Source organism: Calypte anna, chromosome 2 (assembly GCF_003957555.1).
Source record: "Calypte anna isolate BGI_N300 chromosome 2, bCalAnn1_v1.p, whole genome shotgun sequence".
In the NCBI taxonomy this organism is placed as follows: domain Eukaryota; kingdom Metazoa; phylum Chordata; class Aves; order Apodiformes; family Trochilidae; genus Calypte; species Calypte anna.
In genome coordinates, this window is record NC_044245.1 from 85703698 (window position 1) to 85719745 (window position 16048).

General features: G+C 38.0%; 1 protein-coding gene across 1 annotated transcript in view; it reads right to left on the reverse strand.

Annotated features, from left to right (window-relative positions):
* Positions 1-16048, reverse strand: part of PTPN3 (protein tyrosine phosphatase non-receptor type 3) — a 127484-nt gene that overhangs the window by 70220 nt on the left and 41216 nt on the right. The window contains exons 3-7 of the mRNA XM_030445028.1: positions 11910-12017; positions 11699-11756; positions 10553-10631; positions 9120-9164; positions 8154-8206 (exon numbers count right to left, since the gene is read on the reverse strand). Of these exons, the coding sequence (XP_030300888.1) occupies positions 8154-8206; positions 9120-9164; positions 10553-10631; positions 11699-11756; positions 11910-12017 (343 nt within the window). The remainder of the gene's footprint in view (positions 1-8153; positions 8207-9119; positions 9165-10552; positions 10632-11698; positions 11757-11909; positions 12018-16048) is intronic.

Consider the following 16048-nt stretch of genomic DNA (forward strand, 5'->3'; position numbering starts at 1 on the left):
GTGCTTTCATGAAATAGTTGAAGAGATTAAAACAAAAAAACAATGGTATGTAAGAAATAGAACTTGTACTAATCAGCTTTTTCCCTATAGAGCAAAGAATATTTATTATACAGCATAGAAGCTTCCCAAACTTTATTTGCATGCACTGTAAGTTAGCACAAAAGACCTCTATAGACTGCAAATACTTCAGCATAGAAAGTCCCTCAACTAAAACAAAGTTCACCAGCATATTTTTAGGACCATTACTTTCCTGTTACCTTTATTTTCTAGAAAACACCAAGTATAAAAAGTGATTCGGGTTAGGAGCAGGTAAAGGAAAAGGAGAAGAAAGGAAGTGTTGTGTGGATTTCAGAAATAACTTACAGCTACAATAACTATGAAGTATCTGTAGTGCAGGGGGTAACTAATACTTGTCACTTACATATCCAAAAAGCATGACTTTTATGGCCTAGAAAATAGAACCATTGTTACATGAAACAATTCCCAGGCAAATGCAGTCAAACTAATATAGTTGCACACCTACTGTCAGCATCAAGGGAAATATTTAAGTGAAAAATATTAACATTATATCTCTAATACAGATCTTGCCACATTGTTTAGCCCTTTGTTCCCATAGGAAGTTCCACCTCAGCAGGAGAATCTTCATTACTGGCAGGGTGACTGAAGCAGACTGGAACAGTGGAATAGGCTGCCCAGTGAGGTTGTGGAATCTCCTTGTCTGAAGACTTTTTAAAACTTTTTAAAACCTGCTCGGACTCAGTCCTGTGTGGCCTGCCCCAGGTGATCCTGCTTTGGCAGGGTGGTTGGACTAGATGATCTCTAGAGGTCCCTTCCAACCTCTAATATTCTATGATTCTATGATTCTTTTTAAAGGTATACTGGATTTTAAATTAGTAAACAAAATGGCTACTAAAAGACCAAAGGTTTACCATTAGAACAAAAACATATCTGAACATTTCTGTCAAACCATTTATCTCTGAGGAGAAAAACAAAACAAAACCAAGACCGAAGATCCAGAAGTACAACAAGAAACTGAAATAATTTTAGGAATACCTATATATTAACACAGGTTCAAGCCTCTGTCAAAACCTAGACTAAGACAGTAACACTAAACCCAATAAATGCACAGTTTTTGACTCCCCACAAAAAAACTGTGTTAGCAACAGTGTAAAAATGAAACACAATTTCAGATTATTTTTACCCTAACACAACTCATCTTTCCCATGAAACACAGCCTACATTTTTAAGCTTTGTTGCAGACAGTTTGAATTACATTCCTGTCAATGGGAAGAGACCATATTGTCAGAAATAAAGAAACATAATTGTCTGCTTAAATTTTATTTCAATTAGGTAATTTTTTTTTTTGCTGTAGTTTTACCTTCTCTAAAGAGGGCAACTGCTGTTCCTTCATGCATTATGAGGTAGGGTCTTCTTGCTCATCTTCCAAATCTGCAAGTTGCTCTGGTCTTTTTTCCTCTTCCTCCTAGCTACCTGAGGTCATGTCAACAAGGGGAGCAGTTTAGAGCACGACTTGCTTCTCCAACTCTCCAGCCAACTGCCATAGTTGAGGAGAAACTATAAATGCTGATTAGTAGACATCTTGGAAGACTAATGATCTTGTGAAGGATTTTAATTATCCAAATAGGAAAAAAAGTTAGGCATATCAAGACCTCAGTAAGAAGTAAAACCCCCAAGGTTTCCACTTCTTTACTGGATTTCACCAAAAGAGAGTAGAGGCAAAGGCAATAGTAAAGACCTATTTCCAATTGGAGTTTCTTCTCCTGATATGGCTTCTGCTCTGATTGGCATGAGCCAGCAAAAACTGACTGAGGATAGTTACAGTAAAAAAAAAAAAAAAAAAGCAAAAAAAGCATATTTTTACCTTTCACCATTCTAGTCAACTGCTGCTCTTTAGTTCATAGAAGTGTTTGAGTTGGAAGGGGCTGTTAAAGGTCACCTAGTCCAATTCCCTGTAGTCAGCAGGGACATCTCCCAAGAGATCAGGTTCCTCAGAGTCCCATCCAACCTGACTTCGAACATTTCCAGAGATGAGACATCCACCACCTCTTTGGCACCCTGTTCCAGTGTTTCACCACCATCATTGTAAAAAATTTTCCTAAAATCTAAGGTAAATCTACCCTCTTTCAGTTTCAAACCATTACACCCTGTCCTATCACTATAGGCCCTACTAAAATGATTGTACCCATCTTTCTTACAGGCCCTCTTTAAGTACAGAAAGGCAGCCATAAGGTATTCTCAGAGCCTTCACCAGGCTGAACAACCCCAGCTAAGTCTGTCTTCAGAGGAGACATACTCCAGCCCCCTGATCATTTTTGTAGCACTGCTCCAACAGCTCCACGTCCTTCTTTAATGCTGGGGGCCTTCAAGCTGAGCACTGTGCCTGCAGATGGGGTCTCACACGAGCAAAAGTGGGACAATCATCTCCCTCAACCAGCAGGTCACGATTCTTTTGATGCAGCCTGGATCCAGTTGGCCTTCTAGGCTTGTGAGTGCACGTTGCTGCCTCAGGTCCAGCTTTCTGCCTCCCACTATTCCAAGCCCTTTCCCACAGCTCATTCCCTTTGTCCCCCAGCCTATATTGATACTAGGGATTGCCCTAACCTCCAAGGTGGAGGACCTTGCACGTATCCTTGTTGAACTTCATGGAGTTCACATGGGCCCACTTTTCAGGCTTGTTGAGGTCACCGTGGCTGGCATCCCACCCCTCAAGAGTGTCCACTGCACCACTCAGTATCATCTACAAACTTGCAGATAGTGCTCTCAATCCCACTGTCTATGACATGGTTGAAGGTATTAAGCAATACTGGTTCAAGTATGGACCTCAGAGGGACACCACCTGTCAACTACCTCCATCTGGGCACCGAGCCATTGACCACTACCCTCTGCATGTGACCATCCAACCAAGTCTTTATTCACAGAGAAGTCCACCCATCAAATCCCTCTCTCTCCAATTTAGAGAGAAAGAAACCAACCTAGCATGGGCAGTGGCACCTCTCACTAGACCAGGTTGCTCAAAGCCCCATCCAACCTGGCCTTGAACACTTCCAGGGAGAGGACATCCAAGGTTTTCTGGGCAACCTGTGCCACTGTCTCACCACCCTAACAGAGAAGAATTTCTTCCCAATATCTAGAGCTACATCTACCCTCTTTCAGACTGAAAGTTACTACTTGTCTATTGTTACATGCTCTTATGGAAAGTTTCTCTTCAGCTTTTAAAATAAATAATATTAAAAACTCAGTTATTTGAATATCAGATTCTTGTGTTTTAGAGTTCTGTAACTACTGTGAAAGGGCTTAAAGATGGCAAAGTGATGAAGCAGGCATTTACAAGGCTACATTCAATAAAAAGAGGACATCTCAAAGGTCCTTTTTAACTATGACTATTCTGTGATTTATTTTGTATCTATTACTAAAAGAGTAGAGCAAAAGCCACCCAGCCAAAAGTAATTTTCCATGGATGAAGTTCCATGTTGACCTTCCATAACAGCAGTTGTACAAGCTTTCAACATAGTATGAACTTATGAATACTTGAAAAACCAAATAAAGTGATTTATGTCAATACAGGGAACGAACTGTCTGTGCCTTATTGTAACCTAAACAAGCCACATTTTCTTCAGACTTCATAAAAAGAATGTTTTGTTGCCAGAATGTGGTGGGTATATGTTTTTGTCTCTTTGCCCTGGCAGCAAAAAAGACTTTTGTGCAAGAAGGCAAAGAAATCAATGGTAATTCTATGAGAAACTCTAAGAAATCTGATTCTAAGAAAGCAATAGAATCAATAGTAATTCTATGGGTACACATGTATCTTCCCTAGAAAGAGAAGCTGCTTTAGGGAGGGAAGGATCTAACACACATAGAAGCAAAAAAAGTTACTAATGTCAACAGCTCTTTCAGTATTTACCAAAGCTTCATTTATTTAGTGGTTTCTTCCAAGAAACCATTGGTCAGTCAGCTTATACCTTGGAGTAAGGCAGCACTGATCTCATTTCTATCTTCCATTACACCAAAGAGAAGATGCAAGAACTGCTACAGACAAACTATCAGGGCAGTCTTAAAAGAGCTGTTGTACAAAGAGATGCCAGCAAGCTCAAGAGCAGCAACCTAGACCACCTAGTGAACCATGTGGAAAAAAGTGGGCTTGTATTTAATTAATCTCTCCAAGAATATTGATGTATCAGGAGCTACATCAACATCATACAGCTAACACTCTGGGATTGCTGATGACAGGTACTGTAAGAAATCATAAAAGGTACCTGTGGCTGAATAGCATTGCTCCAGGATTCAGTAGAACAGACACAGCACTCACACAATTCTCTGAATGCCCAACACATCTGGTAAATAATTTAAAACACTAGAAATTCAGGTCAAAGTTCTCTTTATTCATCCAGTCTGATTTGGAGCCTGAGGCATTAGGGGTACAGGTGCCCTGGAGATCAGCGGGAACCTGACTGGCCTGAGCAAATCTCTAAGCTTACATGATGTCATAGAATCATAGAATTTTCAGGGTTGGAAGGGAACTTTAAGATCACCTAGTTCCAACCACCCTGCCATGGGCAGAGACACCTCCTGTTAGATCAGGCTGCTCAGAGCCTCATCCAGCCTGGCCTTAAAAACTTCCAGTGATGGAGCGTTTACCCCCTCTCTGGGAAACCTGTTCCAGTGTCTCACCAGCCTCATGGCGAAGAATTTCTTTGTAACTTCCAATTTAAATCTCCCCTCCTCTTGTTTGTATCCATTCCCCCTAGTCCTATCACTACCTGACATCCTGAAAAATCCCTCACCACTTTCCTGTAGGTCTCCTTCAGATACTGGAAGGCTACAATAAAGTCTCCTCAGAGCCTTCTCCTCTCCAGACTGAACAACCCCAACTCTCTCAGTCTGTCTCCATAGGAGAGGTGCTCCAGCCCTCTGATCATCCTTGTGGCCCTGCTCTGGACACGCTCCAGCACATCCATGTCCCTCCTATAAAAGGGGCTCCAGAACTGGATGCAGTACTCCAGGTGGAGGTCTCACAAGAGCAGAGAAGGGGGAGAATCCCCTCCCTCGACCTGCTGGATACACTTCTCTTGATGCAGCCAAGGATCCAGTTAAGCTTTCTGGGCTGCAAGTGTACGCTGATGGCTCATGATGAACCTGCTCATGTTGATGTTCATCATCTTACAACCCATCTCCTTCTCTGGGATCTCAGCCTCCTGGTGTTCCATCAATTTTAACAGACTTTCATATAGTTAGGTTCCAAAGGGATGTGCATAGCAGGGTCAGCATTCCTTGAATACTCACTCTCATCAGCCTCTCTTTTCTTAGAAGAGATTAAAGACCACTTGAATCCCAATCAACCAGTCAACCCCTTCCTGTATGAGCTCCCGAGACACTGCAGTATCATGGGATGTGAGAGAAAGACTGCTTACAAGAAAAATCCCAGTCATAATGAATCACTGAGCAAGTGATGGTTGGGAGAAAGAAAGCTTGGCAGTATTCATGACATTTCTCATTAGCTTCATTGCTGTAGTTTAGATTCAATTCCCAACCTAGCACAGTATTTACGCATGTCATATTCCCACCAAACCCATGGGACTTCTTATATACAGTTATTCATTTAAATACTGGTCTGGAAATGAGAACTTACTACATAAAATGACAGAAAACAACTTGTGTTAAGCAGCTGACATTTTAAATAAAATACGTTATACACATGCTGCACAGGTCCCTAGTTTTATAAGCTATACCACATGCCCATTTTACACTAATAAGAACCAGGGAGTATAACTTTTTTTTTTTAAAACGAAGCTTAGTCACATGCTATTTAGATACAGTATCCACACCCACTTGTATTGCCCTGTAACTTAGCACCATCAGACAACACAGGGTGTGCAACAAAGGTGCAGGGTAACATGCTGAGTTTTATTTCAGAACCACATTGCTGAACTTAAACAACTGTGCAAAGGGCAATACAGAGAAGCAGCAACATACAGACAAAGCCTGTGAAGGTCAGCCACAGAACTGCCACATGTGAAAACTACAGTTTAAAAGAGAGAGAGCAGAAATATCAAACACCAGGCTTCATGCACAAATAATGACATCTTCCTCAGCCCTCCCTCGCAGTGACAACTGCTCCACCTTTTGAAAAAAAAACAACTGTAAAATTGTCAGAAAATTATTATTCTGTACACAAGGGAAGTTACGGCAGCCTGAAAGAAGCAGCAGCAATGGGAAACAGCTCAGGCAGAACTTATCCATGGAAATTACATGCAATTGTTTTTTAATAAGCAGGTATTTCATGTCCAAGAACTTCAACTATCCTTAAAAAGTAGGACTGAAAATTAAAATGACAAAATACCCCAAAACACTCTACCTGTATTTAAAACAATTTAACAAGAATACTAAGATACTTGACTAGATATGGAGACTTACTCAGATTTCAAATGTTTTTTTCTATGCCATCACCTTTAGATAAATGACAACAACCTTATAACAAAACAATTTTTTTTCCTTTAAGAAGAATACATCTTTCTAATCAATGTTTCACCCTTTACTGATGCAGAGAATAAAGGTATCATACAAACAGCAACAAAAATGCCATCGCCTTGTAAAGAGAAAGGTGTGTGGCGGGGGGTTAATAAAAAAAAACAAGCAAACAAACAAGAAAAAGAAAGCCCTGGGCAACCAAGCAAATGACTGTATGAGAAGTTCCAGAATCCACTAGGGTAGAGAAATATTAAACCACACTAGCACCCTTCTACAATCTTCAGTGACTTTATATCATTCTCCTTTAGGAAAAAAATCTGCACTGGTAGGTATTCAAAGCACTATAATGTAACTCTCATAAAATGGAAGGGAAAATGGGAATTACTTTGCAATTTTGGGTACGCTATCCATGAAATAATTTATTTTTAAAATCATATGTTAAGTTGACTTTGTGATAAAATATTTGCATTCAGTATACCTTTGATTTTTTGTGCCTTAGCACAATCAGGTCAGCAATACTGCATTTGGCAATCCTATAGATTTAGTGTGTTACAGCCTTCAAGTGCCCTACTGTGCCCCACTGAATCATTTCCCTCAGCAACAAAACTGGGACTCCTGCCTACTATGGAAAACTTGTTCTAGTTTCAACTGTTCTTACTAAGCTTGAACGTGGTTAAAGTTCCATTTAATAAAAGGACAACATCAGATATACTAAAACATAAGAGTGCATGTTCCATAGCCACTTGGGAGTTTCATATACCGATGGATTATCAACTTCCTCTTTTGAAAACCAGATTTTAAGTTTTTAGCTTGATCCTTACTTAAAAAAAAATTCTCAATCATTTCTGCAGACCTTGTTAGCCTTTCCATAAAGAAATGGGATAAATATACGTCAGCAAAATAATTACACAACTATTCTAGTATGCTTTCCCCTGACAATCAGTTTTACAAATATACAAATTCCACTAAACCCCCAGCCTGTTTTTTCATTTGTTTAATGAATAAAGTCTTCCTCCAGATGTTTTTCAGTATCTGTTTAGGATGCCTGTAAGGCACAGGATCAGGCTCAATTGCAGTTTTCCTACATATTTTTCTAATATGAACCATAGAATTTCTTATTGCCAGTTGCAGGCAAACGAGAAGGATATAACTTGTTGTACATACCTTCACCTGAAATGTACTGCAAGGTGTCAGTTTCACACACTAACAAATAAAATTCCCTGAGAAAACATTACATAAGAACAATGGAGTTTCTTAAGCATGAGTTTACCTTCCCTCTGTTCTCTAGATCATTTATTTCCTCGGAATGCATTCCCATAGCTATTGTAACATAGTAAGCTTGTTATTATGCTTCTAACCACAATGAAAACCTGCCTTTTTTTGTCAGCAGCACAGCCACACATAAATAAAAATAATGTTATTCTGTTATTCTTGTATATAATTTTTTTTTCTGACAGACTTAATAAGAAAGCTTTTTCTGTTCAGACTGCCTGAAAGCTGCCGTAATAACCAGCACCTTCTTTACAAAGCAGCACCTGTAACATTTTGAAAATTCCACACAAATAGATAAAGAAATAAATATGTCTTTATTTTTCAGTGCGAAACAGCAGAGAAGGTAGCTGGTTAAATATATTTATTAACAAAATAAACAATTGGTTATTACTTACATTGTACTGCATATGATGCCAGGACAACAGCTGAATTAATGGGGCATGACAACCTGGAGAAAGAGGGGAAAATATTTTTATTTAGACAGACTACATAAATGTATTGCTAGTGATAGAACTGCAATTAGTTCACTACATGAAGATTCATTTTCCTTCAGAGAGTATATGATATTTTTCTTATAAAGTTTGATTGCCAAAGCACAGTAAGACTGGACATTAAAAGCTAGTTGCTAACAGTAATAGAATAGAAACAGAGAATAGAAAAAATCAGTCCTAAAGGGACATACTCTTGCTGGATCCTTATCCAAGAAAGCAAAAGGAGAAGGGATTTTTATGGGGCTCTGGCCATTATTATTTTAATAACTGCAGCCTGGTCTGTTTAAAAATTGGACAGAAACACTCAAATTAACCAGATGCCAACCACAAAGGCAGCTCTAATCTCATGACTAAATCTGATTCCATAGAATAAAAAGCCAAGACCTAAAGGAAATTTTTACATATGGCAACAAATACTCAGACCTTCTTTTCCTCTCTCTCTCTCTTTTTTGTTTTTTGGTTTGTTTTTTTTTTTTTATGTACAAACACACATAACCCTTACATCATAAGAAAGGATAGCATGAGCTTCTCTTTGCTACTCCCCCCCCCCCGGATCTCAACAGCAGGCACAAGGTTCCTACATTTGGAACAGCACAGCACACTTTGCATAAAGATCTCTTAAGCAGACACTGTACCATCTACAGACACATAACATCTTAAGCTCATTCGCAACAGACTTCTAAATTGTTCTTAATAAGTGAGTTGTGTGAAAATTTGTAACACTTCCTAGCAAACTGACTTGCTTTTAAGCAATGTTTCACTGGGTACATATTTTATAACAACATTAGCCTTGGAAAAAGGTGCTTTCTCCCCCCAGCTTAGTTTTATCTTAAAATGAATTACAGAGAAATTGAATATTCCTCTTATTACCTTCCTTCCACAATATCGGTCTTCAACTGCAAGAAGAATAAGTGCCTAGAAAAGATTTTTTTTGTTGTTTAAACAAACAATAAAGCATTTATTTTCAAAGTTAAAAGTTATTATTTAAATGGTTACACATGTTAGTTTTATTTTATTAGATTTCCTGGCAAGCTATATAAGCAGATGAATAAAGCTTAGTGGCATTTACAAATATGCAATCATACACCCACTCGCTCTCATAACAGTTTAAGATCTTTGTCAGGCTGTACTACAACTCCAGGGTCACAGTATTAATGCCAGAGTGAACACTACAAAACCCAAACCATTACAGAAATAGGCTCTCTTTCTCCTAGGAATACTTATCTGGGATGTAACTGTAAAAAAAAAAAAAAAAAAAAAGAAAAAAAAAAAAGCCCACCTTGTGATAGTCTATCTCAGAACTACTCAATGGACCATGAGATTTCTCAAGCAGCATAGGCTGACAAAAATTTCTTAACTCTTCAAGAGCAGTTGAGTCTTGCTTTTATTAGTGTGTGTGACAATGTTACTTGATAGCAATACTGGAAAGTTGAGATGTAAACAACCATAAAGAAAGAGCACATCTTTGAATAATTTCAGTAAAAAACTGCAGAACAGCTTATGATTGCTTGATTAGCTATTGACCTGTACTGGTGTTTGCTAAGTTTTCTTCAAGAAATACAATTTAATATGCTGTTCGAGTCATATTCTCAAGTTGCTGAAATTAACAAACAATGAAAACTTTACAAAATGCTAGATTAAGAGGTTCCTATAAATTCTAAATTCCCAATCGTGGGCACTGAACAAAACAAGTGTCCAGTGACCGTTTTGTTGCAAGTTATTTGAAGTAGCTTATATTGAACATATGCCACCAACCCAATAAACTCAAATAGGTTAAAAATGAAAAGTTTATGTAGATCATTGCATCTTACAAGTAATGGGCAAACTAAAAAAAACAAACAAAAAACCCAAAAAAAAACCCCACAACAAAATGTTATCTGTTCTTCCTAAAACAAAATAAACCCCACCCTCCCACACCCTCAGAATTAAATCTACTACACATGTTCAAAACTGACTCAGTGTTGATATAAAATTTCTAATACAGACTTAGGGCACTCCAACAGTTTAATAATTGAACTATTTTTTTAATCATTGCATCTGAATAATTAAGGGATCAGAAACTAGAAAATATGCAATGAGCAGGTACTTCAAGTGATAAAGGATTTTTTTTTTGAGGTTTGAGCTTTGTATAGAAGAAACCATTCATTACAAACATCACATCAAGCTGTTAATTCCAAACACATTTAACAAAGTTATATGAAATTATTTACTTTATAAAGCACAGTTTGCCAAGCTGTAGAGATGAGAAAGGAGGGCTTTACACATTTGTAGGTTCATTGAAGCAAACATTAAACAGAAGTTACCTGGTTTGTTCTTGCTGAAGTGTGTTAGGATCAGGTATAAAAAACCTTACACGAAAACGAAGGGTGCAGGGAAAACCTCCTGCAATATTTTAGAAGAGCAAATAAAATTTTTGTTTAAAAAAAGAAAAGAGCCAAAGGATTTCATTTCTATATTTATAGAAAAATTACATGAATGACCACACAGAAATCTCATGTGTTTTTCATTCACAAAACTGCAAGAAACTGAGAGGTCTCTCCTGATCTCCCAACACCAGCTACAAAAAGAAAATACTCTCAGTTTATGTGATGCCTTCATTTAAAGCACTTTTTACATGCTACTTTATATAAAAGGCATTGTTCAGACATATTTGCTTCACAGATATTAGACAAGAAGAAAGCAGTAAATAAATTTGAAGCATCTTCATTGGGATAATGCTCAACTCTATCGTACACATAAATACAAGAAATGAAGTTCAACATGCTAACTTCATGGACTTCTATTTTAATTCATAAACAATCCACAGTATATGGTAGAACTAAGCTGAAAAACACAGCTCAAGTTTCACAGCACAAAATTGATACAGTGTAATTTAGTGCTCCCAAGCTGCTACCTGGCAGGGTGACACTGGCAACCTGTACTAAGCAAGCATTCTGCATTGCCCAAAGCTGTTTAAAATCAAGACATAGTAGAACAATACATCCACTTGGAAGTGTGTGGTGTTGTGGTTTTTTGTTTGGTTGTTTGTAATAAAATCAAACTTTTTCTTTTTCTTATTGTATTTGAGACAAGAAATTACCAGAATTTATACATAAAACTGGCTCCACTCCCCTATATCAAAACCCCACTTCATCTTCCCTGTCAGGAGGAACTGACTGTCATCACATTATGTCTACTGCTTTCATGGCCACAATGTTCAACACTCCTCAGAAGCCAGCTTCAGATGCTATTACAGCAACAAATCAGTGACCTACCAGGTCTTTCTAGAATTCAGGTAGCAGTGAGAGATGTAGAAAACTCTGTGAAGAGGACTGGCAGAGATAAGATTTGCTCTCAAAATAAAACCTTCAGTCTAGATATATTTACAAGAACTGTATATATCCTAATCCTAAGACCACTGAAAAGCAGGACTTCACAGCTACAATCAAGATATTAAAAAAAAGTCTTACCTTTTAACTGTTTTCTAATAGGTTTGTTTGGTTCAAGCCATCGCTGTGAAATGAAAAACTATTAGATGGATTAAAAATAGTTACAAATAAATACTATTTATGTGTATGTGTGTGCATGTAAATGTGTGCATACATACATATATATGCATATGTATGTATATAGGAATTCACACATTTACATGCACACACATTTATTATTTACTATACTTACAGGTGAATCTACAGAAGTTTCATTTTGCTGTAAACCAAAATATTCCTTCTCCGTCACACCCAACTGGTTGTAGGTCATATCCAACAAAATCTGTCCAGTGTCTTGTTTCTGAAAACAAGAAAACTTTTGAAGTGAAACACTGCAACACTTACACGTTTTCAGATACAATTCAAATGAATTTGCTTTTAAAAACAGGTAATTCATGAATAAAAATAGCTGCACATTTATTCGTTCACAGTTTCTCAACCAGATAAGAACCTTATTCCAAAAACAAGTTAAAAATTAGAGAATTTTATCAAAGCGACCCTCTTTCCAGAGTAAGATAAGCATCTGAAATCTCATAATATGAACTGACATGAACTCAAGTTCTTCAGATCAGTCCAGCAATTTACTTTTAAGCAAGAAAGTTTTCCCTTATATTTAGAAGCAATGCCATTCTCTACAGCTGCAGCCTGCAAGGATGGTTTACAGCCACCTGGGGCTGCGCTGGTCCCTGTTGTCACCACCAAAGCAGCTCACCCTGTTTCCACATCAGCTGTCAAAAGGCAAGGTCAGTGCACACTGAAGTGGGGACAAAAACAAGTAGGAAGATGTTGAGTTGAGCCCCAAGAACCTAGACTACAGCCTGAACTCCCACCTGCCCCTCAAACTCCCCACACTCAGCTGCCTTGCAGCCATCACGCTTTCAGCTACATGTCCCTCCTGATGAGGATCACAGAAGGACTGGTGCAACAGGGTATTACACAGGTAGTGGAGATACAGAAGTGTAAGCATGGTATTTTTTTCCCAAACCCAAACAATTATCTGCATGCCATGGAATTGCGGAGAGCAGATTATCCAAATTCTGACAAATAACACTGAACCAATTCTATTAAAAATAACAACATAAACAGAAAAAAAACCAAAACTCTTCAACGAGATTGCAGCCTTCAATATGCTAATACACAACAATAAACATGAAAGCTGCTATTGCACTTTAGGTCTAAATTTTAATATTTTAAATTGCTGGACAGAACAAAAATCAAGCAGTTTACTTGGTATCTTGCCTATTCTAATAAGCTATAGCAAACTAATTTTTCATATGATCCTCCAAATCTCACTCTTAACAGCAGAAATAAACTGCACGCATGCAAAAATAAAAAATTAAAATAGCATAATAAAATTATTTAGACCCCAAAAGATTTTTTGCTCTATAATCGGAAACAAAATTATTAAGAAATAAGTTCTGATTTGTTCATTAGATTTCTTAATTTCTTAAAGAATCCTTTGAAACAAAGGACTGAATGTATAAGAAAGAGAGTGACCCCATTTTTGTGGATGTCTCCAGACTCTCATTGCACTCCTAAGACAAAAACACATTATTGTACTCAATTCTTTTTCTAGACCCTGTTTATTATACAACATTCAAGTCCTGCTCAGAAGAGTTTAATTTCTTCTTTCCTCCCTCCCCCCTTGAACAGGGTACCACACTGCTTTAACTCAGTGTTTTAATTAATAAAATATTCCACAGTCTTCCCTTGTCTCCTAAAAGCATTCTTCCTGTTTAAAAGATGCAAAAGGAAGAGTAAAGATTCAAGCACAACCTGACTACCTTATTTTGGAAGACAGAATAGTATCCAACACTTCCTACTGCTACATCAGAGCTCCTAGTAGTTCAGTTGTAATGCTCAGTGTTTCTACATCAGGCTCCAGATTCCAGGTAAGAGGTAAGGTAACAGCCAACTATTAGCCTCCTGGGAAAAGCTGTGCCTATTTTTCAGGAGCAAAGTTGCATACGAAGAAAATAATGCAGGCAACACTCAACTGTCTTAAATCAAGACCAGCCTTTCCTCACCAACATCCTTTCATCTTGTTTAACTCTAGCAACAAACAGTTGAGGTCTCACAATAAATGCGAACCCACTCAGGCCTGTAAGTCCATGAGGCCATCAAAAGCAGCAGCAGCTCTGTCTCCTCCTTCCTCTGCAGCTGCACATTCCTACTCCTCTCCTTTCAAACAGGTTACTGGTCCTTGGGATATTCAAACCATGACACTGATCAAAACAATTTATTTTCTTTTCTGAAATATCATAAACCTGGATCCAGCTTAGAAAATGAAATCTCAGCATCAGGCTAAGGCCATGGAACCAAGAATTCCTTTTCACGCATGGCCACAATGCTGTACACCTGTCCATAAGTGCAGCCCACCTCATTGCTGGTGTTGGACAGAATTGTCTCAGATTTGCTGTCAGGGATTATCCATATATGTACACAAGAGGGCCCTATGAAAACAGCAGATGCCATCTTAGCCCTCTGAAAAAAATGGACATTTCATTACATGAATACATCCATCTCCAGCACTTCCTTAATATACATGTATTATTTGTTTGCCCAGGGTTGAGTTTTTAGAAGCAGAATGTTAAAATACTTTCAAGTGACATCACATGACACATGCACAACTTAAAGGCACATTTGCACATCTATGACAGGTATTCTGACATGAGCTAAATGAGCAACTGAAGTTATACTGCGGCCAAAAGCAGTAATTACAGGGAATGGGACACACTTCATTGAAAGGAAGTGTTGAGGCATCTCAGGTTTCACTACAAATTCATCAGGAGAAGACCACAGAGGGCAGATTCTTCCACTAATTTCCTTTCAGAATTTCAACACTTCGAATTCCCTTCAGTCCCCTTTCTTTGCAACATTATTTTCTACTAATTATCTTCTCAATTTTCATGCTGCTGGTCCTTCACCAATTTAGTTGCCTTCACCTTCTCTCCACCCTCTCACATCTCTGTGAGATGCATCCCTCCCTCTCCCCTGGCACACATGAACTGCTAAGCCTTGTCACTGCTTCCCTGTAAATACAGCCATACTCCCTGGTACAATATTGTTGCTCAGCAGCCACAATTCTCTCATTGCACTCTTCCCATGTATCTCCCAACCCTAAGCCCAGTGCTATTCTCCTCCACCTACCTACCTACCTACCTACTATTCCCTTTTCCTCCTCTCCATGTTTTCCACCACAAGCAATTTCCAGCACCACTATTTTGTGGCTCCAGTTCTTGGTCCCTGGTACGAAAAGCATGAAGTTTCTTCCACAGTGCCTAGATCAAGCAGCCATTCCAGAAATCCAAGCTAAGTACAAAATGTCATTTTTAAATGTTGAAGTCTTCTTCAGTTGTTAAAATTCCTGAAATTGAAGGTTTTCTGTTGCTGTTGTCGTTGCTTTGTTTGTTTGTTGGATGTTCAGTTTTGGGGTTTTTTCTTAAGAAAATCTGTATTTACTCAGCTTTGGCTTTGTTTTAAGAAACACCCTAATTATTATTCAGCCTATAAGCCTAAAAATAAAGTTACCACACAGCTCACACTGCACAATTCTCTGTTTTGCACATTAGCAGTTTTGAGATCTAGGTGTGAGACAGGTTAAGCATCACTGCATTTGAATTTTGACGTTCATTTCATAGCCAGCATACTCTAATATTACAATGTGTCATGTGCTATACAGCACATTATATCTTTACTCCTCTCAGCCACAGGAGGGCAAAACAACACGAACATTGTTCACTAAACTGGGCATTACAAACAAGTCTCCTTAACCATTACAGCAAGTTGCTAAGACATTCTTAATAAAGCTCTTGCCTTTCTGCAATGAAAAAATAATAAAAAAAAAAATTAATTTCCACACTGGCCTATTCTGTTACAGTGATACAAGTTCTTAAGATTTAAGAACTTGAACATTTCTCTACTAAAAAGAAATATTTCCTAGAGGTTTGCTTGTTTTCACCCTGAAAAGAAATTCCCCCATTTATTTAATACTCCTAACATCTATGAATCCTTATTAAAAACTATTAAAAGTTTTGCATCAGTCACCTCATAACCACATGCCATCCACCTCCATTTAAATCTTTCCCAAAATAATTTTCTCCTTCTGTTGGATAGGTTAAAAATTAGTATTTAAAGCCATCATAACTAGCACCGGTTACATTCTGCCTGCACCATAACCATTTCTTGGTACATTCGGGGAATTTACATTAGTCTAATTTAATTTTTAGTAAGCTACCCGTTTTTTAAGAGAAAAAAACACTTCATTATTTTTAACTTCGCATAATGCTTAGAAGCTGGGGTGATCAAGACCCAGTGTGTTCTAAGAACTGC